At 39.8% G+C, this 27,634-nt stretch overlaps 1 protein-coding gene across 1 annotated transcript in view; it reads right to left on the minus strand.

Moving 5' to 3' along the window:
• Positions 1–6,991: 6,991 nt before the first annotated feature.
• The window catches only part of nell2a (neural EGFL like 2a), a 91,034-nt gene continuing 70,391 nt past the window's right edge, over positions 6,992–27,634 (minus strand). The window contains exons 16-20 of the mRNA XM_078257388.1: positions 18,113–18,253; positions 16,657–16,850; positions 13,430–13,606; positions 10,052–10,276; positions 6,992–7,770 (exon numbers count right to left, since the gene is read on the minus strand). Coding sequence (XP_078113514.1) covers positions 7,729–7,770; positions 10,052–10,276; positions 13,430–13,606; positions 16,657–16,850; positions 18,113–18,253 — 779 coding nt within the window. The 3' untranslated portion in view covers positions 6,992–7,728. The remainder of the gene's footprint in view (positions 7,771–10,051; positions 10,277–13,429; positions 13,607–16,656; positions 16,851–18,112; positions 18,254–27,634) is intronic.

Here is a 27,634-nt window from a genome sequence, read left to right on the forward strand (position 1 = left end):
CATTAGATATTAGTGTCTCACCAAAGGGCAGAATCTCTCTGGACTTGAAGGGGTCTAATCTGTTTGTAATGTATTGTGTTTAATGTGAAGTGAAAGTGGAGGTTTCCTCTTTGTTATTCAATTTTTTCATTGTATTGTGTTGCAAAACTGACACTTCCTTCAGTTCCTGTGTGTTTGTGCTTTTTTTCTTAAAGCAGAGGAAATCTCCTCTGTCTCCCTGTTGAACGTTGTGTTACCAATAAATTAATACCTTTATTATCTACTCCATTTTCTCTTGACCAATTTGTGAAATTCAATAATGTTAGAACATTTTTTAACAAGGTTTACAAATGTTACGTTTTTCTATATGCTTGGGAAATTGTTGCCAAGCAACAGCACAGTTCAAGCTTCTTGCAGCTGCTGACCCAATTAATATGGGCGATATGAGAAATAATGATACTATCTTCACAAGGACACTTGAATATGTAGCTAGCGTACACATGACAATGGGCTCAGATTAGAATGAGTCCTGCTCTGGGACTGTCCTCTGTTTGATTTATGCCAGTGAGAAACAATTTGAATTTGTTGTGTTTTGTTCCCCAACAGGATTTGCTTAGAACACATGTATACGTGTAAATGAGTTATAGATTGGGTTGAAAATATCTGAGGAAGGAAAAGTGAACAGATAGAATTGGAGGCAGTAGTTATCAAACCAGGGTTGGGACCTCTCCAAGGTCTTGTAATATCTGAGGGCTCCTGGGATGATTAATAAGTTATGAAATAAGGAAAAGGTGTGGCTCTTGGGATAGAGAAGTCTATTAAATAGATTGCCATGAAACTTTGTAGATATTCACATTCCCTAAAGGATGAATCAAAGTGTTGTTGAGCCTCTGACTTTTAGTCTAGCAACACCTTGAGGTTGACATCTGAGGTAAAAAAATGAAAGAGCTCTGTTTTGCCACGTAAAAGTTTGTGGACTGCAGTTACACAAATTAGCTAGCTCAAACTGTCAATTTCAAGGTTGATTTATTGTCATTGTACAACACAGCTGCAGCTGTAGTCCCTTTATGCTACACTAAAAACAAACTACTACAGCTAAAACAAAAACCGTAGTGCATTCCCATGCTTGGGTGACCCAGGCCCACCCATCCCTTTGCTAACGAGCCTCAGTTGTACATTGTATTGAGTGCTAATTAGCAAGGGTTAGCTTGCTAAAGTTCTAAACTAAGATGTATACATGGAATACATGGAAAACAGTACACCTGCTATGCTTGCTAAGCATGTTAGCACTGTCATTGTGAGCAAATTAGCATGCTGTAGTTAGCATTTAGCTCAAAGCACAGACGTGCCTAGCCTCATAGAGTCGCTATGCATGGCTGTAGAGTTTTGCTTCTTGTGAAAAAGTGGACAGATTCACCAGCCTCTAACAATTAATCAAATATTACAAGCTGACATTAGAAGAGAAAATAATTTTTTGGTAAAAATCCTCAGACTTCATACTGTAGCTTGTAGTTTGTACATGACAAGGGGCTAGGAGTAGATATTACTTTCTTTGTTAAGGGTTGAAAACCAGTGGTTACAGGGAGTGAGCTATGAAAGACTTTTAATGCAGCAGCAGTTTAAAAAGGCTAACCCCTGACCAAAATACCATAGGTTATAATATAAAAAAAATATGTATTGTGTGAAAACCAAGCAGCTGTATGAACACCTGAGGTCTTACTGTTCCGTGTCTGAGAAAAATCTATTCCATTGCCAGCTGTTTGACTGAGGCCTCTTCCAAGTCTGCAATTGGACTGAGAGATGAGATAAAAAATGTTTCAAAAATGTTTGTGTGGTGGTGTTGAAGCCTGATGCTGTTGTGTTCACGGTGTATTGGCTACTTCCTCAATGCAGTGGATGCAGTTGTGTTGGCAATCGTGATCGATTGCATTTGGCTTTTAATCAAAATTTTAAGATGTGTTTCTTTTTTCATGTCTCTTTTTAAACATTTCACATTATTTACTATTTGCTCAATTCACATGTCTTCTAGCACCTAATCAAAAAAAGACACGGGTTTGAAAAACAACTGCTAGTGTTCGATCTACAGCTAAATATAAACCAGCAACAGCTACAGATCAACTGGACTCTCATATTGTCTTTGAGCTATCCCCCAATTTGATCAGTGTATCATGTCCTGGCATGGCCTGTCACTCTGTGCTGACAGCTCGATGGTGTTTTTTGCCTCCAACGGCACCTTCCAGGCAGCTAGCCCTAACCTTAACCCTAAACATAACCATTGCCGCGCTGCCTGGGAGGAGACGTTGGGGGCAAAAAACACCAAAGACCGTGCTGACAGTTCTGTGACTAGACCCCTGTGAAATGTATCAGTGCAGTCAGTCCCAGCCAGCTGCAGTAGCAGGTTTCCCCTTCAGTCCTTTCACCGAGCACAAAATGGTTTCGGTCCCCAGTGGCCACAAGGGAAACACAACTCCTCTCTAATGCCTTCTGCAGGTTTCTTATACCTTACAAAGGAACATGTGGGTCGGATATATTTCTCAACACATCCATCAACTCACTTGGAGGACTGAATCCCCAGACATGGGTTTGTGATAATGATGTCTGCCTTACTTTTTCTTTGTGGGGAAAAGGGGTTGAATCAAGTTAAGAATTTAGATATCAATATAAGCACTAATTGTTGCACCGCTGAGAGGATTTGTAGCCACTAGTGACAGAATACACTATTGAAAAATCCAGCAACTTTTGCTATTAAATCCTGTATTGATTTCATTTGAATTAGAATTGTTTGTGTCTTCCCTTTGGAATGACCCATCCCGGGAAGACATGACACACAATAATATAGAGGGTGACTATTCATGTGAAGGACTCACAAAAAAATAAATAAAGATTTGCTGTACAATTATTAAATATATCTAACAGTAATCATCACATTTTTCTTGAGCATGAAAGTTTATTCTTGACCTTGGAGACCTTGATGGAGGAAAACAAGATTTATTGGACAATGCAATGAAACAAAACTAAAATGTAGTTTGAAAAATTTTAACTCAAGGTCCACTCACTGTCTCCCTCAGCAAACTGATTTATTTTTATTTTGTTTCTGTGCATTGTCCAATTAACCTGACAATTGTTAAATGTAGCTTTGTATTATTTCAGAATCTTCCATTTAAAAAAAAAAAATCACATTTTAAATTCTATTAAATATCTCATTCAAATTATGATATAAAAGGAAACAAGACTAAGGGTTGCACTACAACAGAACTAGATCTTACGACATGTCTGACATTCGGTAATCAACACTAATCACAAAGTTAATCTGAGACTGACGGGAATGTCATTCATTTTGCAGGTATTTTTCTTTGATCATGCCAAATGAAAAGTTACTGGGTCAGGCTTTTACAAGTCATCCTGAGGGCGACATAAATGTGTGCACAAAATGTCATGGCAATCCATCTAATAGTTGTTGAGATATTTCACCAATGACCAAATATGTCAACCTGGTGGTGCTACAGGTAAAGTCAGGGGATCAGCAAAGTCAGAAGGATTTATCATCTGGGAACCACAAATGTCCATTTATAATTGAATGGCAACCCATGCAATACTTGTTGGTATATTTTAGTCTGGGCCAAATTGGTGGAACGTACCACATTTACATCCTGACAAGGTGCAGGATAGGCTTAATCATACCAACATAACATCTGGTTTCCAGATGTAATATACAGCTACAACAGCAGAACAGTTTGATTTGTAGTTTATTCAATTTGGAGAGGACTAATGAAAACCTTTGGCAAATAGTTTAATTTGCCAAATTTACACAAAAACACAGTAGTGCTTCCCATGTTTGAGTGACACTTGCATAAATCCACTCAGGCCCACCCATCCCTACGCTAACAAGCTTCAGTTTGTATTTAGTGCTAATTAGCAAGTGTAATTTAAGTGAATCAGTTCCTGATGAATGGTGGCTTACCTGATTATTTAGGTTTCAGCAGCAGCCACAGTTAAATCTGGAAAACCAAGCCATAGGCACCGTGGGACTGTAGAGCATTTGTACTTCTGCGTGTTTTTCATACAGACAAATATGGCGATTCAAAGTGACTTTTCTTCTTGTTCTGGCTGATGCTCTATATGTTGTGCAGTCAGTCAATCCTGCACATTTCTAGAAACTGACAAATAAACAAAAATATCAGAAACAGAAGTCTACATTGCAGTGATATGAGGTAAATATTATACAAGTAAAAACTTTAAACTACACTTGTTTATGTTATGATTCTTCCTATACTTACTGCATAAATGATGATTGCCAAGTGATTGCATGCTCATGTTCTCTCTTTCTTTCTCCACAGAGATCTCTTTACCAGCGCAGTGAGTTTTACAAACCAATTAGAGCCATTTGAAGAATGGAAGATCACTGAAAGCTTAATGAAAAAACGGTCATAAAGCACAAAATATTGCATGCTGATGCATTTTTATCAATTTAAACTCTCTGCTAAAGTAAGACTGACTTTTCTCTGTTGCCTTGCTTCGCCAGCCACAATCACAATGATATGTGTGGTTATTAACGGTGAATATAGGACAGGCAGTGAAGTGGACTCCCTGTGGATCCCGGCATCTGTTGCAGAGGGTTCAGCACTGCCATGGAAAATTGGACATTTAGGAGCCAGCTGGAGGACCAGTGTGCCCTGCTGTGCCACCACTACTCAGGTGCCCACTGGCTCCATGCCACCACCAGCTAGAAGCCACTGGACCAAAGCAGGCCAGATGGTGCCCTTGCCAACCTACGAGCAGCCACTCCGAACTGCCCACTGTCCACTGCCCACTGCCCATGTCCCCTGCCCTATCATTCAACTCAGGGATGAGTTTGGAGTCAGGATAACCTGAGGTAAAAAGTTTTTTTATGGGGCAAGAGGAGCAGAAAAAGCTCAAGTGAGCGGAGAGTGTGTTAGAATATAAATGGGCTCCATTACGTTGTGTGTTTGTTAATGTAAGCAGCTGCGAGGTAGAGTCAGGGAATCAGTCAGTAGGGTAGAGGATGCTCCACAGGGAAATAAAGCCATCTCCAGGCTGAACTCATTTGTCCGCGACTGTGAACTGATAGATAATTATATTAGGAGCTTTGAGGGCTCTTCTGCGATACAAGTATTACTACTATCTCCAGAGGCACAGGACAAATCACGGAGGAGAGGGATTTGTGTGCTACAACTAGGATAGTCTTTGCTCTGCATCCAAATATGTGGATGTTGAAGTGTATTCAACACAAGAGGCCTCATTTGAAATCCAAATCATGGTACAACTCTTAGTATTGGATCTATGAAAGCCACACATTTTATTATACTTATTCAATTTACAGAATCAATCATACCCTCTGTATCGCCCAAGGTAGTGTCTGATGGTGGAAGGCTAAATCTCTTATCTCAGCAGATGGTAATAAATACTGATAATCCTTTTAAAAAAACACTTTTAATCTAGTATGAGATTACCAATGGTACATTGGTACTAAGGTAAAGCATTAGGTTTACTGTAACCTATTAACATGCACAGTTAGCCCATTAAGCCATCCAATCTAGATAATGACTAGTTTCATATGCATACTGTATAAAGAGTGAGGCTACAATCGCAACACATATCCTGTACTATTACTCCATGATGAATATACTGGACTGTTTAATTTTATTTATTTTTAAGTATTTAAGATCAATGTAATTGAATGAGCAAACTGCTATCACTACATCGACTGTACAGATTGTTGTGTTTAATGTAAAAATGTAAAATTTAAAGCTTTAGTGCGTAACTTTTTGATAATAATGAACATCCGTTACATTCTAAACATTGCCAAATGAGTTGATACAAAGCTAATTAAGAATATCAGCTCCACACAACTCTCTCTGTATTTCTCAGTATGGCTATGTTTAGAAGATTGTGTCGTCCGGTGACTTTCCCGCGCAGAAGCTTGAGTGAAGACATTTACCTCCTCTGAAGAGTCCATCATGTTTTTTTAATCCTCCGTGTCCTCTTTGGCTACTAGCAACTACATAGAGGAGGGGTGGGGGCGCGTGCGTGATCACGTAAGGCTGTATCATGTGGACGCGGCGACAGTGTTGTTGTCATTGCTTTGAATTCCTCATGGGTACGACAGAAACTACGCACTATAGCTTTAAAGGAAACACAAATATAGAAAATTGAAAATATTAAATATATTCACCTATTATAGGTAGGTGACTGAACAGAATTAATAAGATGTTGACAAAACATTCTCACCTCAAGGGACACTAAAACATTTACAACTGCATGCCAAGTAAGCAAAAGGTCAATAATGAACTTTGAAATGATGTTATCCTTTACAAAGACGTTGGCACTGTTAATGGTTAATACGTTTGTTCTTCATAAAAAAATATTTTTATTGTATATGTTGTTTTATTCTTGGTTCCTGATGTAAAGCACTTTGGATACCTGCTGGTTGCTGTAAAGTGCTATATAAATAAACGTTGATGGATTGATGTTGATAAAAGTGTTTGTAAATTTTGTATTAATCTTTCATAAATCTAGTATTTACAACTTACCTGTTATAAGTTATAAGAAAAAGTACCCTGCACCTGATAAAAACTGTATTACAGTACCAAATATTCATATATAGTCAATTAAATGAGTGATGTTACTCTAATCTAAGGTCATATATTCAGTGTTTGTTGAAATTGTTTTAGAGGGGTGTTGATTCAACTTTATGATCATTTTGGAGGATGTTGTTTGTGGGGCTGTAGAACACTATTGCTATATACAGAGAGGTGTTCTGTTATTTCGCCTACCCGCATTGATATAAATGGAGTAGACAAAATAATAGAAACACTTAGACGAACATTACAATCTTCATCAAGGTAGGATTTATGGCAGGACTGTTGTATTACACTGCATTCGTTTCAGCTAGGTGTACCTAATAAACTGGCAACTGAGAGATGTCTTCAAACACAATGAATACAGAAACATCACACTCATACATAAGCCAAAGAAATGAATTAAATGGAAATGGAAATACTTTTATTTCACTATTACACAATAACAAGCTTGGGGGAAATAATTACAAAAAAGAGAAATGGAACAAAAAGCTACAATGCACCACATAATATAGACAATTCATAAATGTGGCAACATAACCTTATGCTAACTGCCTTTACTCTATCTAAGATATCATCATAACTGAGAATTTAGAAATCAGCAAAAATGTTTGGACATCAAGCACAGTCATGCCAGTAATATTAATATGTTACAGATTCATGTAGCGATGATTCGGAGTGGGGAACAGTGATCTTTAAAGGTTCACTCTTAAGTGGTGAGACAGAACAAAGAGAGTGGGTTTAAGGAAACTGTAGTCCATCTGTTTGGTATGATATAGGTTTGCATTTGGTATAAAGAGGAGTTGAGGAGGCAGACGTGGGTCACACAGTATTTGAACAATGTTAATGCTCGACGTGCATGAGGTACCAGTTGGCTGGGGTTTACCATATAGAACATACAATAAGAGCTAGCAATCTGCAGAAAGTACCTGAAGGTTGCATTTGAGCAATTGTCTGTATTGGACAATGTGACATTGTATGAATTATCCTGATTAGTAACCCCCATCCATCTGGTTTAGCAGGCAAAAACAAATCTTAACAAACACTATCTGACCCACGCCTGTGAGGGGGACAGTGGGGAGACATAGGGGTGGTGTTACTTTTTTTTTACATGGAGAACACTGTACAGGTGCCTTCAGATCTGCCGGGACTAAAGGCACATGGGGTCCACTGAGCAACAGATGTGTCCATTCTGGAGAGGAGAGGAGAGAGAAGGCAAAGAAACACGAGTGGATTATCGTCACAATTTAAACTTCTTCAAAAAGTCTTTTTGAAGCTCAACAGTTAATAATTTCAGGTGGTGGCGATGCTGCAGCATACAGATTCAGTTATGCATTTAGAATTCCTCTGTGTCATTTTGGCAGCAACTGATCCAAGGTGAAGCTACTGAGAATACAAATGTGTCATTTTGCTTTAAACTAGGGGGACTGATAAACTCCAGGTTTGCAGGTACAGCACTGTATGTGCGAAATCCCCAAACTGACCAAAAGAACTCAATAAAACTGACTGTACTGAAAGCAGCACTGTTCAAAAATATGTATTCCACATTCATGCATTTAAATGCAATGTAAAGGCCTAGATGCATGCGTTTTGAAGTACACCTATTGTTTTAAATGGCCAAACACGCCCCAAAGTATTTTGAGGCGTGTCAAACTGCTTTCACGCCCCTACTCAGACTTTGGTTCGATATTGGACTGTCAAATGAGGACCCAGCAACCAAAGCTGTCTTTTCTTCAGCTGTTTAGAGAGAGCTTAAAGAAAAAAAAGAGGAGGCTTTATTTAAGAAACAAATTATTAATTATAATTATGCTAAACAAATAAATAGATTAAAAAAAAATCCATATTGAGCCTGTTTTTAGCAGGTTTTCAGTTCTTATTTTGGATGCGGGCCAAACATTTCTTGACAAGCAGCTGCTGGCTTTACCGGTGTTCTACTGCCAAACAAATGACGAAAGCAGCAGCAAGCACCCAACAGTTGCCCTCCTGTCTTATGTAACGTTATATAACATTAATGGGGCCATCTATAAAGCATACAAACTTGTACCTGCCTAGTGCCTAAATATAAATAACAACCTTTTACCAAAATACTGTTGTGCACCATAGGAGCATCAATTGGCGCGCACCAATTATTGTTTTCAGTGCATTTGCCTTATGTCTTTGACATTATTTTAAAAGTTAGCAGAAATACGTTAAATATTTATCAGTTTGTCTGTTTAAAATGGCTGCCATCATTTCTGAAAGATTTGTTTTCATTGTCAGGCAAGCAGAGAGAAAATATTCCATCCTAGAAACTCAGGCAAGGGAGATCTTTGTGGATAAGTCCTAAAGCTGGGGCAAAACAATTAATGCTCACAATTGTTAAATGAAGAGGATATTCGCCTACATAGTTCACTTACCCAGTGACTGTTCTGTGCCACAAAAACTTGTGGAGAGCAGCTTTCTCCATCTGATTTACTCAACCAATTATGCGAGAAAAATGGAAACATTCTTATATCTGTGCATTAAATATGAAGCCACAGCTGGCTGTCTTAGTTTAGCATAAGACTGCAAAAAGGGGTTTTGTCGTCAGGTTGCTGGGCAACCTCACAGAAATAGTTTGGCACAAAACGCAACTTTCACTTTACTGTCATTTTTTTACATTTCAGTTTTTTTAGATGTGCTGGCAGGCAGATTTTGTTAACTTTGTACAGAGCCAGGCTAGCTGTTTCCAGTCTTTATGCTAATTTAAGCTAAATGGCGGTTAGCTGAAACTTCATATTTAGCAGACAGATATAGAAGAATCAATCTTCTTATGTAACTCTCTGCAAGAGAGTGAATATGCACATTTCCCCCCCAAAAAATGAACTACTGCTTTAAAGATAAGTGATAGAGTATTCTTGTTAATACATTGCCTATAAATTGGTCCCTAATAATAGCAAACTGAAGACAATTGAAAGCGAAGTTCTCAAATCTCAAACATCCCATCTTATTTGGTATACTCTATATTGTGCTTTTGAACACAAAAGTACATTCTTGAAGTATGAATATTAGATTTTCTCTCTCAAGGCAACCACTATCACATGGAACTGTGTGTATTTTGGTTTACATAATAGATTGAGAGTTACTCATTTCATTAACCTCCTTCTCTCCATTTGTGGCCATTTTCTATTAGCCTACTGCTCTTTAAAATTTGGTGAAATGTGTCTTTCCTATGTGCCAAAGGTTTGTGTGTGGATCAGAATCAGCACCAACAGCTGCATCAACACCTACAGACATATTTACCACCACGTGTAATAAATACAGCCATGAGCTGTTAAAGATGCACAAATTGCCTCCACAATACACAGTCCGGGCCACAGTGTACTCTTCTTTTTCTGACAAAGCACAGAGGGTTCTCAATTTCCAAACCATTTTTCTTTGGTGTGTTGTCTGCCACTGAAGTAGACAAACTGTAATTTGCTGTTCGGAGGCTGCCGGTGGGGCTGGCACCTTACCTTGCACTGGCACAGGGTGCATTCTGTGCCATGTTTAATCCAGGAGGAGCCACTGAAGCGTGAGATGCTGTGCTCGTCCGTGCACGTCTTGGTGATGTCGTTGCGGATAGTGTCGGCCTGGCAGGGGTCGGTGACACAGCGGGGACAGCACTCGCCCTCAGGCACCACTGTAAACTCACAGTCCACGGGCGGGCATGGCAGAGGCCAGCAGTCCACCTGCCCCTGCTGTAGAGGCAGAGAGAGAACATTTGAGATAGAGCGACAGACAGAGAAGAAAGAAAATAGTCTGTGCAAACGCACTATTGCATTTTCCAGCCCTAATCAAGTTATTCATGCAAATATACATATTTCTCCTGACGCTGTGTATTTGCATGCTAGAGGGAGCTTCTCCACTTGATGAAAAAAAAAAGTTAAGGTACTGAGAAAATATAGATGAGCAGAGCAATCTTCCAACACAGTCAGCAATTATTATTTTTTTCAGTTTATACAAGTAAATGCTCCAGCTTTTTAATTGACTTGTTCTAGTCCCCCTCTCTCATTGTTGTTACCATATTAATCTCCCAGCAAACTTTCGGCACAGAGAGCCTTATTGGATTCCCCCTTATGCCATTTTCTATTGGCCTGAGAAAAAGGGTCATATATGTTGGCCAACTTTACACATCCTAACTACTTTACACTACATCACTCTGGCCTGACCCACTTCTGCTTACACTGCCATCCATGAACATTTCTGCTTCACACCTACTCTGGACATGAAATATGGGCTGTATATGTTTAAGCACACACACAAACAAAAGGCATACACACATTAAGTTACAACTGGCTTGATGCAAGTGTCCCACTGGGGATATTTAATATCAGTGAAAATCATCTGGCTCAGCATTTTTGGGAATGTTAATGTTATGTATGAAGCAGAGGCTCACGCAGTGTTAATGCCCACTCCCTGCCTCTGTGCAGTGTGTAAATATTTGAAGTGGGAAATCCCCCCGAGTGGCACTCTTTGCTCGTAGCCAGAGGGAGGGATTGAATGTAGCCTCAGGTATCCATCCCACACTGCGAAAAGGGACACTGTCATCTTTGTCTGTTCATGCAGATGTGGCCTATGATCCAAAGGAGAAAGAGATTTGCTATACAATCAGCTTTTATTTGCTTTTCACACAGAGCAGTGTGCCATAGAAACTTGATCAACCTAAACCGTTTTATTTCTTTGTGATATTTCAGAAGGTCATTATTTTAATCTGGCTATGCATTCAGTGGTCATGGTATCTCACTGTAATTTAATCTTTTTGCTTTTACATAGACAGATGTAAGGATAACACCGCATGTTATAAAATGCCTTCAGGAGATTAAAACTAGTGACATTTCTATTTGCCTGGGAATCAGCCGGCAGTAATCACGCTCTCTGTTTTATTCGCCTCAACCTGAAGCGCGACCTATGGCGAAGGAATTTGCTTCTTTGATCTCCTGGTGATTTAACAAGATAGCAAATCACATTATCAAGTGGCCCATGTGTTCACATTCTGCAAAGGCCACATTCTTGATTTCAAATGATTGCACGGGTAGAGGAGAAGGATTCACATCTTGGTCTTGGGAGAATGATTTGCCCATCTGGCTGCTGTCACTGTGTATTTTAAGGCCCCTGCTGAGCCTGGACAGCCATGGCTCTGCTAAGTGTAGCAGCATTCAAGGTTCATTTCACGTCCCTGTCACGCTACTAAGGCCCCGTACGGTATCGCTCAGCAGCCTTCTCCGCCGCCGTTTCAAGTGCTGTTCTTTATACTGTATGGCTGGTGGTCCTTTGCTTTGCCGTGTATGTTTCTGTGCATCTTAAATTGAGTGTGTTTTATGTCTGACTGTGTGTATGCATGGATATAAGAAAGCATGAACATGTGTTGTTGTGGTGACAGGTGTGACTACATTTTCAAACATGGAGTATGTGTGTGTGTGTGTGTGTGTGTGTGTGTGTGTGTGTGTGTGTGTGTGTGTGTGTGTGTGTGTACTACAATATGTACATACTCATGTTTGTATACTGTATGTGTGTGGTTGTATGCTCTGTTGCTGAGACTGACATGCCTGCATTCTCAAAATGCGTTTGTGTCTGTTTCTGTCAACATATATAAGTGCCTACAGTGAGCACTGCCTCAGCGAGAGTGAAGCCGTGCAAACCCATTTTCATCCGAGTGTGCTTCCCAGCTGCCTCTCTGCTGAGCAGTGATTTTCAAGCTCACCTATAATGGCTCGCTGTAAGAAATCCAAAAAGCAACCCTCAGGTCCGGACATTACAATGGCGGGCGGAGGGAGGGAGGAAATGGCATTGCTGTTGCTACTCCGACCACAAATCTGTCAGACTGGAGCCAACTTATATTAGCTACGTATGGCTGATCTTTAAAAGCAACAAAAGGGAGGGGAAAAAGAAGAAAAAGGAGTTTTAAAGTGCTTGTTTGAGATCCGCACAGTGAAGATGATTTGTGAGTCACTGAACAGAACGAGTGACACTGGTGTGGGTGTGTGGTACAGCTGAGTGGGGGTGAGACAAGACAGTGAGGATGAATGTAAAGGATGACATTTGCATTTAATATGCATTTGGCTGTGTGGTGAAGGGGCATCACAGGTAGAAGTATAGATTTATAGTTTTTGTCAGGTTTATTGGGAAACACTTGCTTCCCTGTTGTTTGAACAGCAGCACTGTGTAAACCCTGGAAAAGGTCAACACAGCACAAGACGTGACCGCAAAGAAAATAGTGCATATGTCTTACTGTGAGAGATTTATATGACGAACACAATGTTTTTTTGTTTTGTATGAGAAATAGGACTGCATGTACAATAGAGGACACTCAACACCACAAAACACACATGCTGCAAATACTCATCAATCAACACAGCCTTCTCAAAGCACACACAGATGATATACAGTGTTACAACGCCCACTCTCCAGGCACACACATTTTCTACTGTTCTCTCAACCTTGGAAGTATCCATAACAAAAAAAAATGGATAATTCTATCACAGCAGACAACAGTGCAGAGGGTCCTTTGAATTCTTTAAAATCTCACTAAACACTCACTCCCTTTCTTCTGCCATGAGTGGAAAAGCAATCTTCATTTTCTCCTCTCTACAACCTTCCTATTCACCTCTTAATCAGTCCCCGTCTCTTGCCACAAAACTTCTCTCCTTGACTTTCTTTACATAGCACCTCTCTCATTTGTGAGCATTTCCATGGAGACTGGAGTATTTGTTCCATTTCTTGTGTGGGCACTGTGGCACAGCAATGAATGCTTTTGCTGTCAGCATAATTTGCTTCTGATAAAAGCATGGACTAAACTCCTGCGATGTAAGTTTTATAAACATGTGGTGGTTTATTTATCCAGCCCTACTCACCAGGCACTGGCACTGCTGGCAGTTTTCCACCCATGTGTCCCCGCTGCCATAGGTGAGCAGGCCGTTCTGGTGCAGACACTGGCTGCTCAGTCGAGGGTCGCACTCGGGGCAACAGAACAGGTCGGCGTTGGGGTTGTTGCAGTCGCAAACCATCCTGCGGCACATCACTTGGCCAGCCTGAGCGGAGAGCACAAACATATATCACATGAGCACACATATACATGCATGCAAAGACAAGGCCAGTTGTGTGATGGGATCATTAATGTAATGCATGTATGTTGATAATACATATTGTAATAAAGGCTGTGCAGCCTAGCAACTGATTTGAAGTTGTATTTTATGGCTCTTTAATCTCAGCTCGTACTTTGGGAAAGACACACTGGAGTGAAACGTATTTCATGAATACTGAGACTCAATGGTTCTTTAGGAGTTCCTGTTCATCGGTTTGGTGCTTAAAGAAGTGCTTTTTGGCTGTCTAGTCTCAGTGATTTAAGTTGCCTTCCACATACAAGAACTGCTGGGGGTTTGAATTCAACTCATTACATTGGTCACATATTTGTCACATACTTCTCTCTACATACATCTGATGCTGCCACTTCAATGTGCAACTGTCTGAGCCATAAAGGAAATAAATAAAATAATGTTAGTTCCAGACACATGAAAACGATTAGTCGATTAATCAGTTAGTTCACTGACAGATAATGAATTGGCAACTTTTTTTTTTAAATTGATTAATAGTTTACCTAATTGTCTTAGCAAAAATGCCCAAAAATCTTTGGTTCCTGCTTCTCAAAAATAAATAAATGATCTTGACCAAAAATTCAATTTGGTCAAGATTTAAAAAAATACCACCAAAATAAGAATAAGAATAAAAACAAATATACCTGTATATATATATATATATATATATATATATATATATATATATATATATATATATATATATATATATACACACACACACACACACACACACACACACACACACACACACACACACACCACTAGAGACTTCAGCGATTTAAAGATAAATGTGATCCTGTGTTTTCAGCTAATTTTATGCCTTTATTAGGTCATTAAAAGAAGAGATGACAGTAAATGAGAGGAGAGAGATGGGAAATGACATGAGACATGAACCAGGGACGTTGCTGTTCATAGTTGCTGCCTTAACCTCTAGGCTTCTAGTCTTATGATTCTTATTGGCAATTTTAATTATGACGATGATGATGCCATTATTGTTTAATTCTGATCTTGTGCCATACTTTGTGTTATCTTTACATGTTAGTCTGTTATAGTTTTTTATATCAAAATGAGTATTGATGAAAACAAAAATGTATTAAATGAATGACAAATAAAAATGACATTTAAATCTGCAGGTTCTTCAACGCCCAAATAATAATTTCAGTTCTGCATAGTTTTTCTTTATTTTCACCTCATTTAGGATTCTGGGCCACCTAGGCTATTCTGGGATACCTGGAGTTTCTGCCAATTAAATAAAATGTAATTTTAAATGTAATTTTTGAAATGTTTTAGAGATTAGCTTCCCCACTGACAGATGCACTCATGTGGTAAACCCCACCCATCTGGTGCTCTAAGAACTATTTGCATATTGCACATCCCAGTCTGTATCTTCTCTGTGATTTTTGACCTTGGTTTCCCCCATCAGTTAGTCACAGCTCTCCCTCTAATATCCAGCTGTGTCCGTCTAACTCCAAAACAATAACATGTTTACTCCTCTGCTTCTTCAATCGCTCAATACAACTCATTTTGACAGGCAGCTCTTCAATCTCTCAAATCAATTAATATGACTCATTTAATTAAGAAGCCATTTCTGCCCTGGTCCTTTGTAATGAAATGAATAATTTGCTGCTTGATCATTCACTACCGACACTAATCCACTATAATCACCTTCCACTACTGCCAGACACTTGGCATTAGGTTGAGTGAAACGCTGAAATGCAAAGTATGACTGGTCCGTGACCTGATAATCTTTGAGAGAAAATGTGTTTAGGATGATCAAATTAGTTTTACGGACAAAGTGTTCCCAGATGCCTTGTCACTGTGGTGTCAGAAATCAGTCAAAGCAACTACATCAAAAGCCTGAGTCACTCTGGCAGACCTTTAAAAATCACTACATATAGCTCATGCACTTTAATGAAATTACTCATCACAACAGCATCACTGTCATTGTCAACAGCACTGTCACATCAGGGTTTATGGTACCAGTGTTTCCATCAGCAGTCGGCACTCACTTTTAGTCTCTTTCCATGGATACATATTTTCTCGTTTCTTTAAAAAAGGAGAGGGGGTATGCACAGGGTCTTTCATTTTGAGCAGAAATTAATCTTTTGGAAATGAATGACGTCACTGCATGACGCAAAAATCAATGTACAAGACAAGCAAGCCTGACGACACATAAAAGACACACATTGCTTGCTCTTCCACTTGCAGAAAAGCTTAAATGGAAGTTATAAGTTAGTCCAGAGCTGAGTTTTTAATGTATGACAAGCCCTATCTTCATTTCTTATTCTTTAACTTAAACCTGCAATAACTGTGCCACAGTGACCGCAAAGTTGGTAATATTTCCCTCTGGGTTCATCACTACGAGTGACCCCTTATACCTCCCACCAGCGACTCATCACCCATTGTTTAATTAGAGAAATATAGTAAATGAAATGACAAATTTGAACTTGAGAATGCACCGCAACTTATTTACTTAACTGTCATAAATGTTGATGCCACTGGGTAATAATACTAGTTACCCAAAGGTGGCATGACATTGGTCCTTAATGCACCGTCACGTCATGTCTAATTAAAAATCATTGCACCACTGTGCTTTTATAAAATCATTGACTGGTTCAAGGGGAGCAGTATGGTAACATGACAAAACAAGGTGACATTTGTTGCTGATTGGCACTGTGGGAGACGTCATCATGGGAAGGGAAGAACAGGTTTACAGTTGCTTTGTTATTTTTTGTTTAGTAGACACTTAATCGGAGAGAGAATAAACAAAGAACAGAAAATTCAATCATAGACCAGTTGGGTGCACATGCAGTAACAGACAGAGGAAACATCATGACTCAACTACCTATGGCACTGGGCATATTTCCTCTGTTTCTATCTGCCTCTACATCTTTTGTATCTTTCTGTTTCACTCAATCTATCTACCTCTGCTTTGGCTTTTCTCTGTCTATCTCTTCTCTCTCTGTGCACTCAGTGTTTCTTACCTGGCAGGAGCACACAGAGCACCTATCGCTGTCCAGCACCCAGATCTGCCCACTGTGCTTGACCTTGTTGTCATGGATACAGTCGCCGCTGCAGTTGTGCCCGTGAGGGCACCGGCAGTCATAGCCTCCGTCCAGGTTGAAGCACACTGTGTCATTGGCACAGGTGTTCCTCCCCGTCTTGCATTCATTAATATCTGCAGGGAGCACAAAAAAGATGATATCATACATATGCTCAGTGCAGGCAACACAGTGTATGTATGGCTTGTGGAAATGGGATTTTTTTTTAATTACAAGCCCCGTTATATTTGCTTTAGTAACATGGTGACAAGGTAAAGGAGCATGTTCTGTCACAGATTGGTTTCGAAGTACGTAATGTAATGAATATGTAGTAATGAGCACCCACATCTTTGTCCTCTTGAGCAAGACAAAGACCTGCTCTCTGCACCCGTAAGCTGCAGCTCAAATGAAGCTGTAAATTGTAGCGATACAACATTTTTCAGATCTCGGCGAAACATACAGTATACAACTGTAATGTAACCCAGAAACCTACTTTTGGCGAAATAATAACTTTGCCTTGTGAAGTCCGGACAGGTTCGGTTTATTGAGAGTGCCTTTAATTTGCTTTTTTTCCCCTTGCCTCTCCCAACTCAAACTGACAGCCAAGATGGGGTCAACGAGTTGAGCAGCACTAGCACTATTGTTACAGGCAAGGCTTAGATGTTGCTGTAGATTGAGGGTTTCCATTTTGACAGCTGACACTCCTCCTGACAGACTGTATCAGAGAGAACGTTCCAGAAAATGAGCAGGCTGCAAAAAGCAAGCTGACGTTTTGGGAGGAAAACACACTGATAATGACATACCTATCCAATCACACCAGTACTTACAGCAGCATAATGACACATCTTAGAAAACAAAATCTTAGTTTCTCATGGTGGGTGGGGCACATATTTCAACAAAGTTCTGCTTTAAAATAAAAAGCACTATTTTCAGGGCTTTCTTCTTGAACATCTCAATCCTGAAGCTAGAAATCAAAAGACCTTTAAATCTCGGATGGGACTGAGATGTAAAAGGGGGACATTCAGTGGAAAATGAATGGGGTGTTTTCCATTTCCGCATTATGAAAATGTAAGATGCAATAAAGGTATTCTTGAAATGCTAAAAGATATGAACCAGAATTTAAACCTACTTTTAGTTCAATTTTACATCCAAGTGGCAAAGACACATTTAAAAATGTAAATTTTGTAAGAATAGAAAACCAAATAATTTCTTCATGACATGAAACATTCATGAAATACCACATTGTTTTACACGTGATACATTCACAAGTGAAATTTGTGTTCTATACAAAACGTGATTCCCCTGACTTATCCACGTTGCAATCCTAAAATCAGAATAACATTTTTCACCATTACTGTTTTAATTTGCGTAAAGAAGAAAGCAAAGGTGGATCACTCACCTACACATGATTCCCCACTGGCGGAAAACAAGCCATTGTCATGGTAGCCATCACGACACTCACAGTGGTACCAGCCGGGCAAGTTGACACAAGTGGATTTACTATCACACTCAACAAAGCCATCCGCACACTCATCAATATCTGAAGAGGAGAGAAAAGAAGGAACAATTAGACATCCATATACACTAACACTATCATGTTGGTTTCAAAATATGCTCTTTACAGTGAATGGACTATTGAGCTCCATTCTTGCCTGGTAGGCATTTTCAACATTGACTGATTCATAATTGATAAAACAACGTGTCTAGAATTTGAGTGAAACTAGTCCGTAGGCTTTATAGATCAAGCATAGTTGAATGGCCAGAGAAGGACATCTGTATCAATAAAAGATAGCAGGGAATGGATGAATCTAATATAACAAGCCTAGTCTTAGAAGCCAGAGATTTAACAGGCTTCATTTTGAAACCAGTAAAAATCCTACACAGTCGAATCCTTCAACATATGCAGGCAAACAGATAAATTGAGGTGTGTGCAAACTTTTATTGAACGTGAACTGCTTGGACATCAGAGCATCCTTTGGGTGGTTGTCAATAGCTGGAGCTGATGTTTGTTTTCACAGAGCTCCACTAAGAAATATCCTTGACTTTGCCTCCTACTTCAGCTCTCGTCTTTAATGAAATACTTTTATTACGTGCTCTGACGTTCTCCTCTCTTAGTTTTGTTTTTTTCCCAAGGTTTTTCTATTCAGCTCTTTTCATATGAGTTTCCTTGTTTCTCTTTTTCACTTTCTCACTACTCATTTCTGTTTACAACAGGCCAACATTCAACTCTTTTATTTCAACAAGCAACCCTGCGACGTTCCTGCAAACATCAACCAAGAACAAATTCAATACAATTTTCAACAATAAACATAATACACACAGAGAGACGGATCACTCTGATATTTCGGCTAACATTTAATTAAACTAAGGGCCAGGCCCACACGAGAGAGGAAATAAAGTCTGTCATTACACAGTAGGGCTAAATATGTTAGGCCCAGACATGCTCCGTGATTAAATGTGCCTGTATAGTCCTTGATGGCTTTTTTATGATTGTGCATGATGCATGATGCTCTACTCTCATTATGAAAATGGCAGTGTGCTGTGTCTGACCTTCTCCACAACTGCCTGCAACAGTATCCCCCATAGAGCATCAGGCAAACGGGCTCATGGTCCCCCACCGCCCTGGCAGTAATGGGATTAAGATCTATTGGCTAATGAGCCCTCAGCTTTTAATAGAATTTCGGCAGCAGATTAACTGTTGATAAAATGTCCTGCAGATTAGATTAGTTATCTATTCAAAAATGACCCGTTTTTTTTCTGAGAAGCAGGTTTGCTAAAAAAAAAAACCTACAGCATATTCCTTTTTTCTGTTTTCCCTACTGGCCAGGTTCAAAAAGTTCTCTCTCTTTCAGTGTGGCAGACTTTAAAGCGAAATCTCACATTTCACTAATTACATCAGTTTGGTGCAAGCAGAGCACCTCATTTTCTCCCCTTAGGACAGCAACGCTGGGTTAAAAGGACACTGCTTAAAAATCATGAGTCTACAGCAAATACTATAACAAGCCTATCTTTGAAATTGATATAAATTCTCCCCACTACTGAAGAGAAATATAAAATGCTCTTTGTTGCCTGTGAATTTCAGTGTGATAAAGGTGCAGGGAGCTTTTAAAGGGAGAGCTGCAGGAGGTGTATTGCCAGTATAGAAAAATACGAGCTGAATTTGTCCGAAGTATCTTCTTCTCCCCAATAAGGCTGCATGAAATTGTTCAAAGTACAACTGAGCAGTCAGATACTATTTATAACAGACACTGATGGTGAGGTAAGTCTAAAAATATGCAAATGGTTTATTTTCAGCCAGTTTCATTCAGGTGTTTTAAAAGCTTGACTGTCTGATGATAACAACAGAAGGTTATACCCTCAACAAAAGATTCATGATTTTCTCTTTTAACTGAGCCAAACCTGTCAGCTACAATTATGGCCTGTCGCTTCTTAGCCTCCTGTCAAATCAACTTCTGATGTGCGGCGGTGTTTTAGGACAGTGAAACTCACAGTTGTCGCACCTAGGACTTGACAAGATTGAATGTGCGAGGTACAGCAAGGATACAAGATGCTTGCAAAGATCTCGCCTTCTCTTTTATCATCTTGCGTAAAGTATAATGGAAGATCATTGTAATTAAATCATCAACAATGACAATCAGACAAGGGTGCTGGCTGAAAGCTCTGTCGCTACTGAATCATGAGGCTTTTGCTTTAGTTGAAGCATAGATGGGGATGGCACAGTATTTTCACTTGTTAAATTATGGCATCTTTTTCCTCTCTCTGTTCTGGAAAAAAAGACCACACAAACAAACTGGCTTTCTGTCTCTATCTCCTGGACGGAAAGAACAGTTATTTTGGAGTTACTTTGCTGACTGAAAGACGTGGAAACTGACAGAAAGAAACCTCCACAAAGAGAGGAGGATGAAGATGGGAGGATGAGGTGAACAGGAAGGAGGAGGAAGCTGTGAAGGAGACAAAGAGGAGTGGGAGGAAGAAGCAAGTTGAGAAGGGGGAGGAATAAGCAAAGGAGGAGCACGAGGGACGATGAGACAGACTGCAGTTATCCTACTCGTTATCCTGAGTGGCAGCTTGGAAACAAGGGCTCTATTAAGGCAGCTCTCTGAGGACAAAGTGAGAAACGGACGGTATTTCCTCTGCACCCTCCTGGGCTTGTTATGCCACTCTGCCAATACCACCCTCCTCCTCTCTTTCTTAATCCCCTGCCTTTACCTTTCCATGCGTTCCTTTTTTCACCGTGCTGTCTATCTCTGTCTCAAAGCTGAGGCAAAAACAGAGTTGCCCTCATCGTCACCTTTCCCCATCCCTGCAGTTTGCTCTCTTTTTGAGCAGAAAAAGGCAGAGTTTAGAGTTTAGTCTTGCCTGCCCTTTTCTCTTCATCCCTCCCTCTGTTGTCCCTGCTCCCGCCAACCCCTTCACTTCGTCCTCGCTTCCTATTCTCATCCTGGACAGGTACAGGTCTTTGCTTTTACACCTTCTTTCTTTCCTTGCTTTGACCACTGACGCTTCCCTCCCCATGTCTTTTCCCTTCGACTGACAGATAGCCCTGGGGGTTGGGGTGGAGTTCTGCTGTGTTTCATCACTATTGCTGCTGCCACATGTACATCTCCCGTACAGTAACCTAATTCAAACTGATTTCCATTACCACAGAGGTCTACCTGACAATCCTGATAGGCTCCAGCAGGAATTATTCAGAGACATCTCTGGATCTCAACTGAAACTTTCCTCCTAATGCCATTTGACATTAGGAGATTAATTTGTCATGTCAGATCACATTTACAATGACAGCTGAAAAAAGGCTGCAGAATCTGTAAGTCAATAATAATGTATACAAAGCGTTTACTGGCATGTCTTACCTTAATGATCACGTAAGACATGGATTCGTGATCCCTGCTTTTTTTATGTACAGTAAAGTGTAATTGAGTAATTGTCACTGGTCCTCCGTCTTCATTAGGAGAAAGAGCGAACTCAAGTAATCAATCAATCATCACGAACCCGAGGCAAATTGAGTTACACACTCGGCTCCTAAAGATGAAACAGACACTAAAACGCAAATCCATATCTGCAAGCACTGAGTGGGAGAGTGGATGAGTAATCATGGCAAATTGGAAACAAGCCTTGTGAACAATTGGTAGCTGCAAGTGCATACAGAATGCAATCACTCTGTAATACTTACCTAGAGCTGTAACATTCCTTCACCCTTTAAAGTACAACTGAAATCACAATATGTAAACAGATTTTTGTATAAGTCAAAAACATGTGAAAGGGAATAATTCAGAATAATTGTTTTATATTTGAGAGTAAGAAAGAACATGTTAGAGATCAGACATTCTCCTTTAATCTCCAAGCATCTGAGTGGGGGGGACAGATGCATGTGTTTGATTGACAGCTGGGCCAACAGGGGCACCGAGACACAACATAAACAAAGTTGTGCTGGTAACTATAAGCCAGGGAGTTGTGTTAGCAGCAACATTGAAAGCTGCACTAACAACAACACCAGCAACTTGCTGGTGAGCGTAGTGGAGCACTTAGCAGCTAAAGAGCCAGATATTTCCCTCACATTTGCACTTCAGTGCTACAGCTGTCTGACTAATTAGCTAACAAGTCTGCAATGTTATGTAAGCTGTGCAGAATTTACCCACATACAGAAAAACAATGGCACTCTAACTGGTATATGCCCAGATAGATGGTTCCATCCCAAAACCAAAAAAATATAAAATTTCCACTTTTGGATACTGATTTTCTTCTCAAATGAGAGCACAGGACAGTACAGAGCAGATATGTATGCTGCAGCAGAGAAAACCCTTTAAAGCAATATAGCTGTCCAGTGGCCAGTGCAGTTCGCTGCACTGCAGCAGCTGCAAGCTAAGCTATCCCTGGGAGATGTGTCATTTCAGTAGAGGCAGCAGGTTGCGCTCAGCTAAACGACAGCTCCGGCCATTAGCCGGGCCTAATTAAGATACACTAATTATGCGTGATGGAGTGAGTGCTTTGTAAGGCTGTCTCTAAATAAATAATGAATACATAATCACTGTGCTTAAACAAGCCGCTTGAGCTTCAACAGTCACAGACCCCCAGGCCTTGTGGGTAAATTGTGGAGCAAAGGAGGGAGAAAGGGAGAGCTGCAGCGATGCATCATGGGAGCTGTCAAGGGGTGAAAAAATTTGTATGGTTTTAAATATTCACTACCTGTGCCTGAGTTGGTAGGGGGGTGCCAAGGGGAGATTTCAACTATGAGGTTGTGATATTTTCCCCTTGCCTATACCATTGTGTATAGACAAGGGGAAAAAAATGTGTATATTCACCTGACCATATGTAAGTCTTATTATTTGCTATCTATCTTATTGCTTGTGTAACTCTGGCTGTCTGTTTCTTTGTCTGTCTTTCATTTGTCTGTCTGGTCTGTGTTTTTGTCTAAAACTCTAAAAAGCTTCCTGGAGGTCGACATCAATGTAAATGAGGTCTGAGGGAACAAACTGTTTGTCTGGCCCTGTTCGGCTCTCTGTCCTAGTCAATATGCCAGCATGACCTCAGGCTCCACACTCGTTCTCTCACTGCCTTAAAAGTTTCCTCATGAACTCACTGGCTATTCACTTGTCTCCTCCCATCCTCCTCCATATTCTTCTATGTTGCTCATTTTCCTGTTCCATTTTTACATCTCATAATAAATCACCTCCTTTTTTCGTCCCCCTTTTCCTCTCGTCTTAGCTCCTCTCATCTGCTATTACCCAATAATTAAAAACCCTCTTTTTTCTTTCTCTACATATGTCCTCTTCAAACTCTGCTTTTCATTTCCTTTCCTCACTTATCTTCCTTGGTCTGTCCTTACAGAACTCAGAGATGTAAAGTTAGAAAAAAGGTTGTAAAAACTCATTGAATAATACATTTAATATGGAAGCTCTGATGAAAAGGAGCCGTTTCACTCACATAAACCGAACACTCCCCTCTTTAGATCACATATCTTAATGAAAGTATCGCTTCAGAAGAGGTGTGGTGTTAAATGCTCATGACTTGACATGACATGACCAATACAACATCAATTTACAGTGTAGGTGTAATACACCAAGGGTCCCTGGTGGTGCTCTTGAACATAACCCTCCAGGAGTGTGTAGGAGACAAACATCTAAATTGCATCATTAACACCGAACATAAAAATCTTTTATCTCTTTCTCCTTGTGCTGAACGATCATTGTTGATGCTAAACTTGCCTCCGTGTGATTCAGTGCAGCTGATGATAAAAAGTGCTTGTGAGAACTTGAGACTGCAGATGAATTGAAAAACTTCAGAGGTGTCCGTCCACAGCATCTGATCAAATGCTCTTCTCCCTTAAGCAGCCCACAGCGTCCTTTGAGAAGCTAGCCAGTCAGGGACAGCAGCGGCGACCATTAATTATACAACTGACAGCATGGTAACAGAAAATTTTAACTGGTGGCAAAGCACCCTAACACCCTTAGAGGGGCTTGAAAGGAGAACATAATGAGCTGAAAATGAAAATAAAAGAAATACAAACGCTACCTCCCTATTCATATCATTGCCACATTCACGCCATTGCCAAATGAGTTGATATAAAGCTAGTTAAGACTATCAGCTCCACACAACTCTCTGTATTTCTCTACACACTATAGCTTTAAACATGCAAAGAAACAAAAAATATGAAATATTAGGCTACTTATCACTACTACAGATATAATTTGGTCATGTTAATATTGTTTTTCTTTTATAACAGTATGATTTTCAGAAGAATGTATTCAATACATTTGTTCCAAATAACAGAAAGAACAATACACGCAAAACATTGTAATTTTCCAATGTATTGTACTGCGTGGAAAATTTCCCTCATAGACTGTATATTAATGGACAGTGCATGTGTGACGTCACCCATTGGTTTGTGGAGATCTGCTATCCGTCGTCAAGTTTGCCGTTACGGGCGCAGCCATCCTGGTTGCGGATGTGACGATTTTAGACGAGAGGGAGGAGTGAGGGAGGAGCTGCTTACACTCTACGTTACGTTACACACTTTCACTGGCAATCACATCATAGCACACCCTAAAACACCTCCTGCTTTATCGCCGATTTTAAAATCAACGAGACCATAATTCAAAAAATGTTCTGTTGCAGATGACTTAAAACTAGCGATTGAGACCATAAACTCATTATGACAATGTTTACTAAGGTAATAAATCAAGTGAGAAGTGGATCACTTTCTCATAGACTTCTACAGAAACCGACCACCTTTTGCAACCGCACGTCGCCCCCCCTGCTGGATTGCTTTAAGGCACTTCCGCATTTGCAGCACTTCGCTGAACCGGATGCATTGTCCATTCATATTAACAGTCTATGGTTTCACTCAGAGAACAGCGTTACTAGTGTCCAATCTGTGTACACACCATTGAACACTTCCTCACTGCCCAGAGCTGATCGGTCCTCACCCGGGTCTCGGTTATGGTGCAACAATAAATGTAGATAAACATGAACACTAAATCAACCATACAAAACTAAAACCCAGATAATATAAATGCACACCCAAAACATTAACAGAACATTATTAAAACACACTTTAACTAGGACAGAAACCGTTCAGAACATATACATTTTATTTTTTTCCCCCTTCATTGCAGAACAGTTCAAATGACCCCGCCCCTCCCATACAGAAACTTAATATCCTCTGTTATCTCTGCTTAATATGATCTGTGCACTGCATACTTAAGCTGATTATTACAAACAACTAATGTGATTTAGTAATGAATATGTTTTTTAACAAAACATGAAAGAATAAGTAGTGACCACTAAATAAATGTGTTCCAACTAAATCTGGGTTCATAGTGCAGGAATCAAATAAAGGCCAAAATAGCCCTAAAAATTATGAATAAATAAATAGCCCTGTAGGCTATTATATGGGAAATAGAAAGTATTAAGGATAAGAAGAATGTCTTTATCCTCAAGGAAAAATGTATAAAATCATTGATTTGCATCTAATGTCCATCAGTTGTGCACGACTTCTGACAATTTCCATTGTCATTCTCTTTTTCATCATTAATGCAAAAGCACCCAGAGCAGAGGTGTAAGCTACTAAATTTTGGCAACACCAACTTGATTGGATAGTTCGTATTTTTTGAAGTTGGGTTGTATGAAGTGCTTATCCATAGTCAGTGTATTACCTACAGTAAATGGCAGTTGGCATGCAAACAGTTTGGAGAAGGAGGCAGGAGTACCAATATGGAAGCTCAGCAATGTACTGCTGTTGACAGCCAGCTCGGGCAGCAGCACAATGTATTTTAGCCACCTAAGAAAAGGTTGAACTAACAAAATCTATATTAGTTTAAGTGTATAAGCTATATTAAGAATATTTTCACTGCTTTCCTTTCAGTCAGACTTTCCAATGGGGAACTGAAGCTGTTATATCCATCTAGGCTCTCTTTAAAGCCATCCGACTCCCTTGAAAAACATTAATTTTACCTTGCAGAACAAGGGAGTTGTTCGTCTACCGCTGCCTTGATCGGTTGGCTTGTTTGTATTTTTGTGTGACTTTGGTGTTTTAAAGAGTTAGTTCAGATTCACCAAAATCATACAATAACACAAACAAACTATCCGATCGAGGCAGCGGTAGACCAACAACTCTCATGATCTGCAAGGTAAAATTACTGTTTTTGTCAAAGGAGTCTGTGGCTTTGAAAAGAGCTTCAATTCTCCTCTTCTCTTATTGTGATGCTTTTAGTCACATGTTTTTTAAATTACATATACAATTTGAAGCTCAATTTCAGCTTAAGTGCAACGTCTATCACCTAAAGTACACCAGGTTTAGTTTCTCCATCCAGTAGCATGTGTCATATGAAATGCTGCAAGCTAGAAGCTCTGATTGTTGACTTTAAGTTAGGCTACATTTACATAACATACTCTGAGGTTTTTACAAATTTTTACTTTGAATTTGATGTATCTTATTATCTTTATATCTACAATGGTTTATGTTAGATTAAATTATACCATACACCATGGACAGCAAACGTCAAGAAGCATTTGTATTTGCTCTCAAATGCTTTTTTTAGAAATTGCATGTACAATTTTAACAGGTGTAGAAATATATATTAGGAAATAAGGCCTGGGGCAACTTTGAGTCTTTGCAGTAAAGTGAATGTGAAGAGAGAAAAAAAATTACTTGCAGCCTAAACCCAAATGAAACGGAAAACAAAAGTCACAGCCAAATTTAAAATATGTTGATTTGACCACATCAGAGAAATTCATTATCCACACAAACTAATAACCTTGATCATTCTACCTGGCATTCAAGCACAAGGACAAACAAATACCCATCGGAGTCTTTAACAGACATTTAATTTGTACTCTCTTGTAATTTCTCCAAGATAGGGAAGACATGGACATCAATTTTGCTGAAAAATAAACCTAATATTCCAGTGTTTGCCCATCTCTCACCCAAGCCATAAAAGGAATGGTGCTAGCCAGAGGCTAACATATTGACTATGCGGCATGTTCGGGGCACACATTACATCCCTGGCCCTGCGTACATTTATATCCACGACTGAAGTGTATGTGCCCTGCCACAGCTGTGTTCTGCATAATTCATGATGTGTCAGAGTTCTCCACTAGCTGATGTCTGTCTGTCAGCAATGCATGTCCCCTGTCCCTCCCCATCCATTCCCCCTGAATGGTAATGACAAGCCACCAAACACACATGCGTGCGCACACACACACACACACACACACACACACACACACACACACACACACACACACACACACAGTCACATAAAGATCATAACACAAACTGAAAACACATTAACACACACCCACACACTTTTGCATTTACAGACACAAAATATTGCACGTGTACACTACAACACACCGACTTACAACCGTCCAAAATGGGGAGGCAGGTTGACAATCCACAAACTGTTAGCATCTTCTCGTG

The sequence above is a fragment of the Sander vitreus genome, chromosome 8 (genome assembly GCF_031162955.1).
Source record: "Sander vitreus isolate 19-12246 chromosome 8, sanVit1, whole genome shotgun sequence".
In the NCBI taxonomy this organism is placed as follows: Eukaryota; Metazoa; Chordata; class Actinopteri; order Perciformes; family Percidae; genus Sander; species Sander vitreus.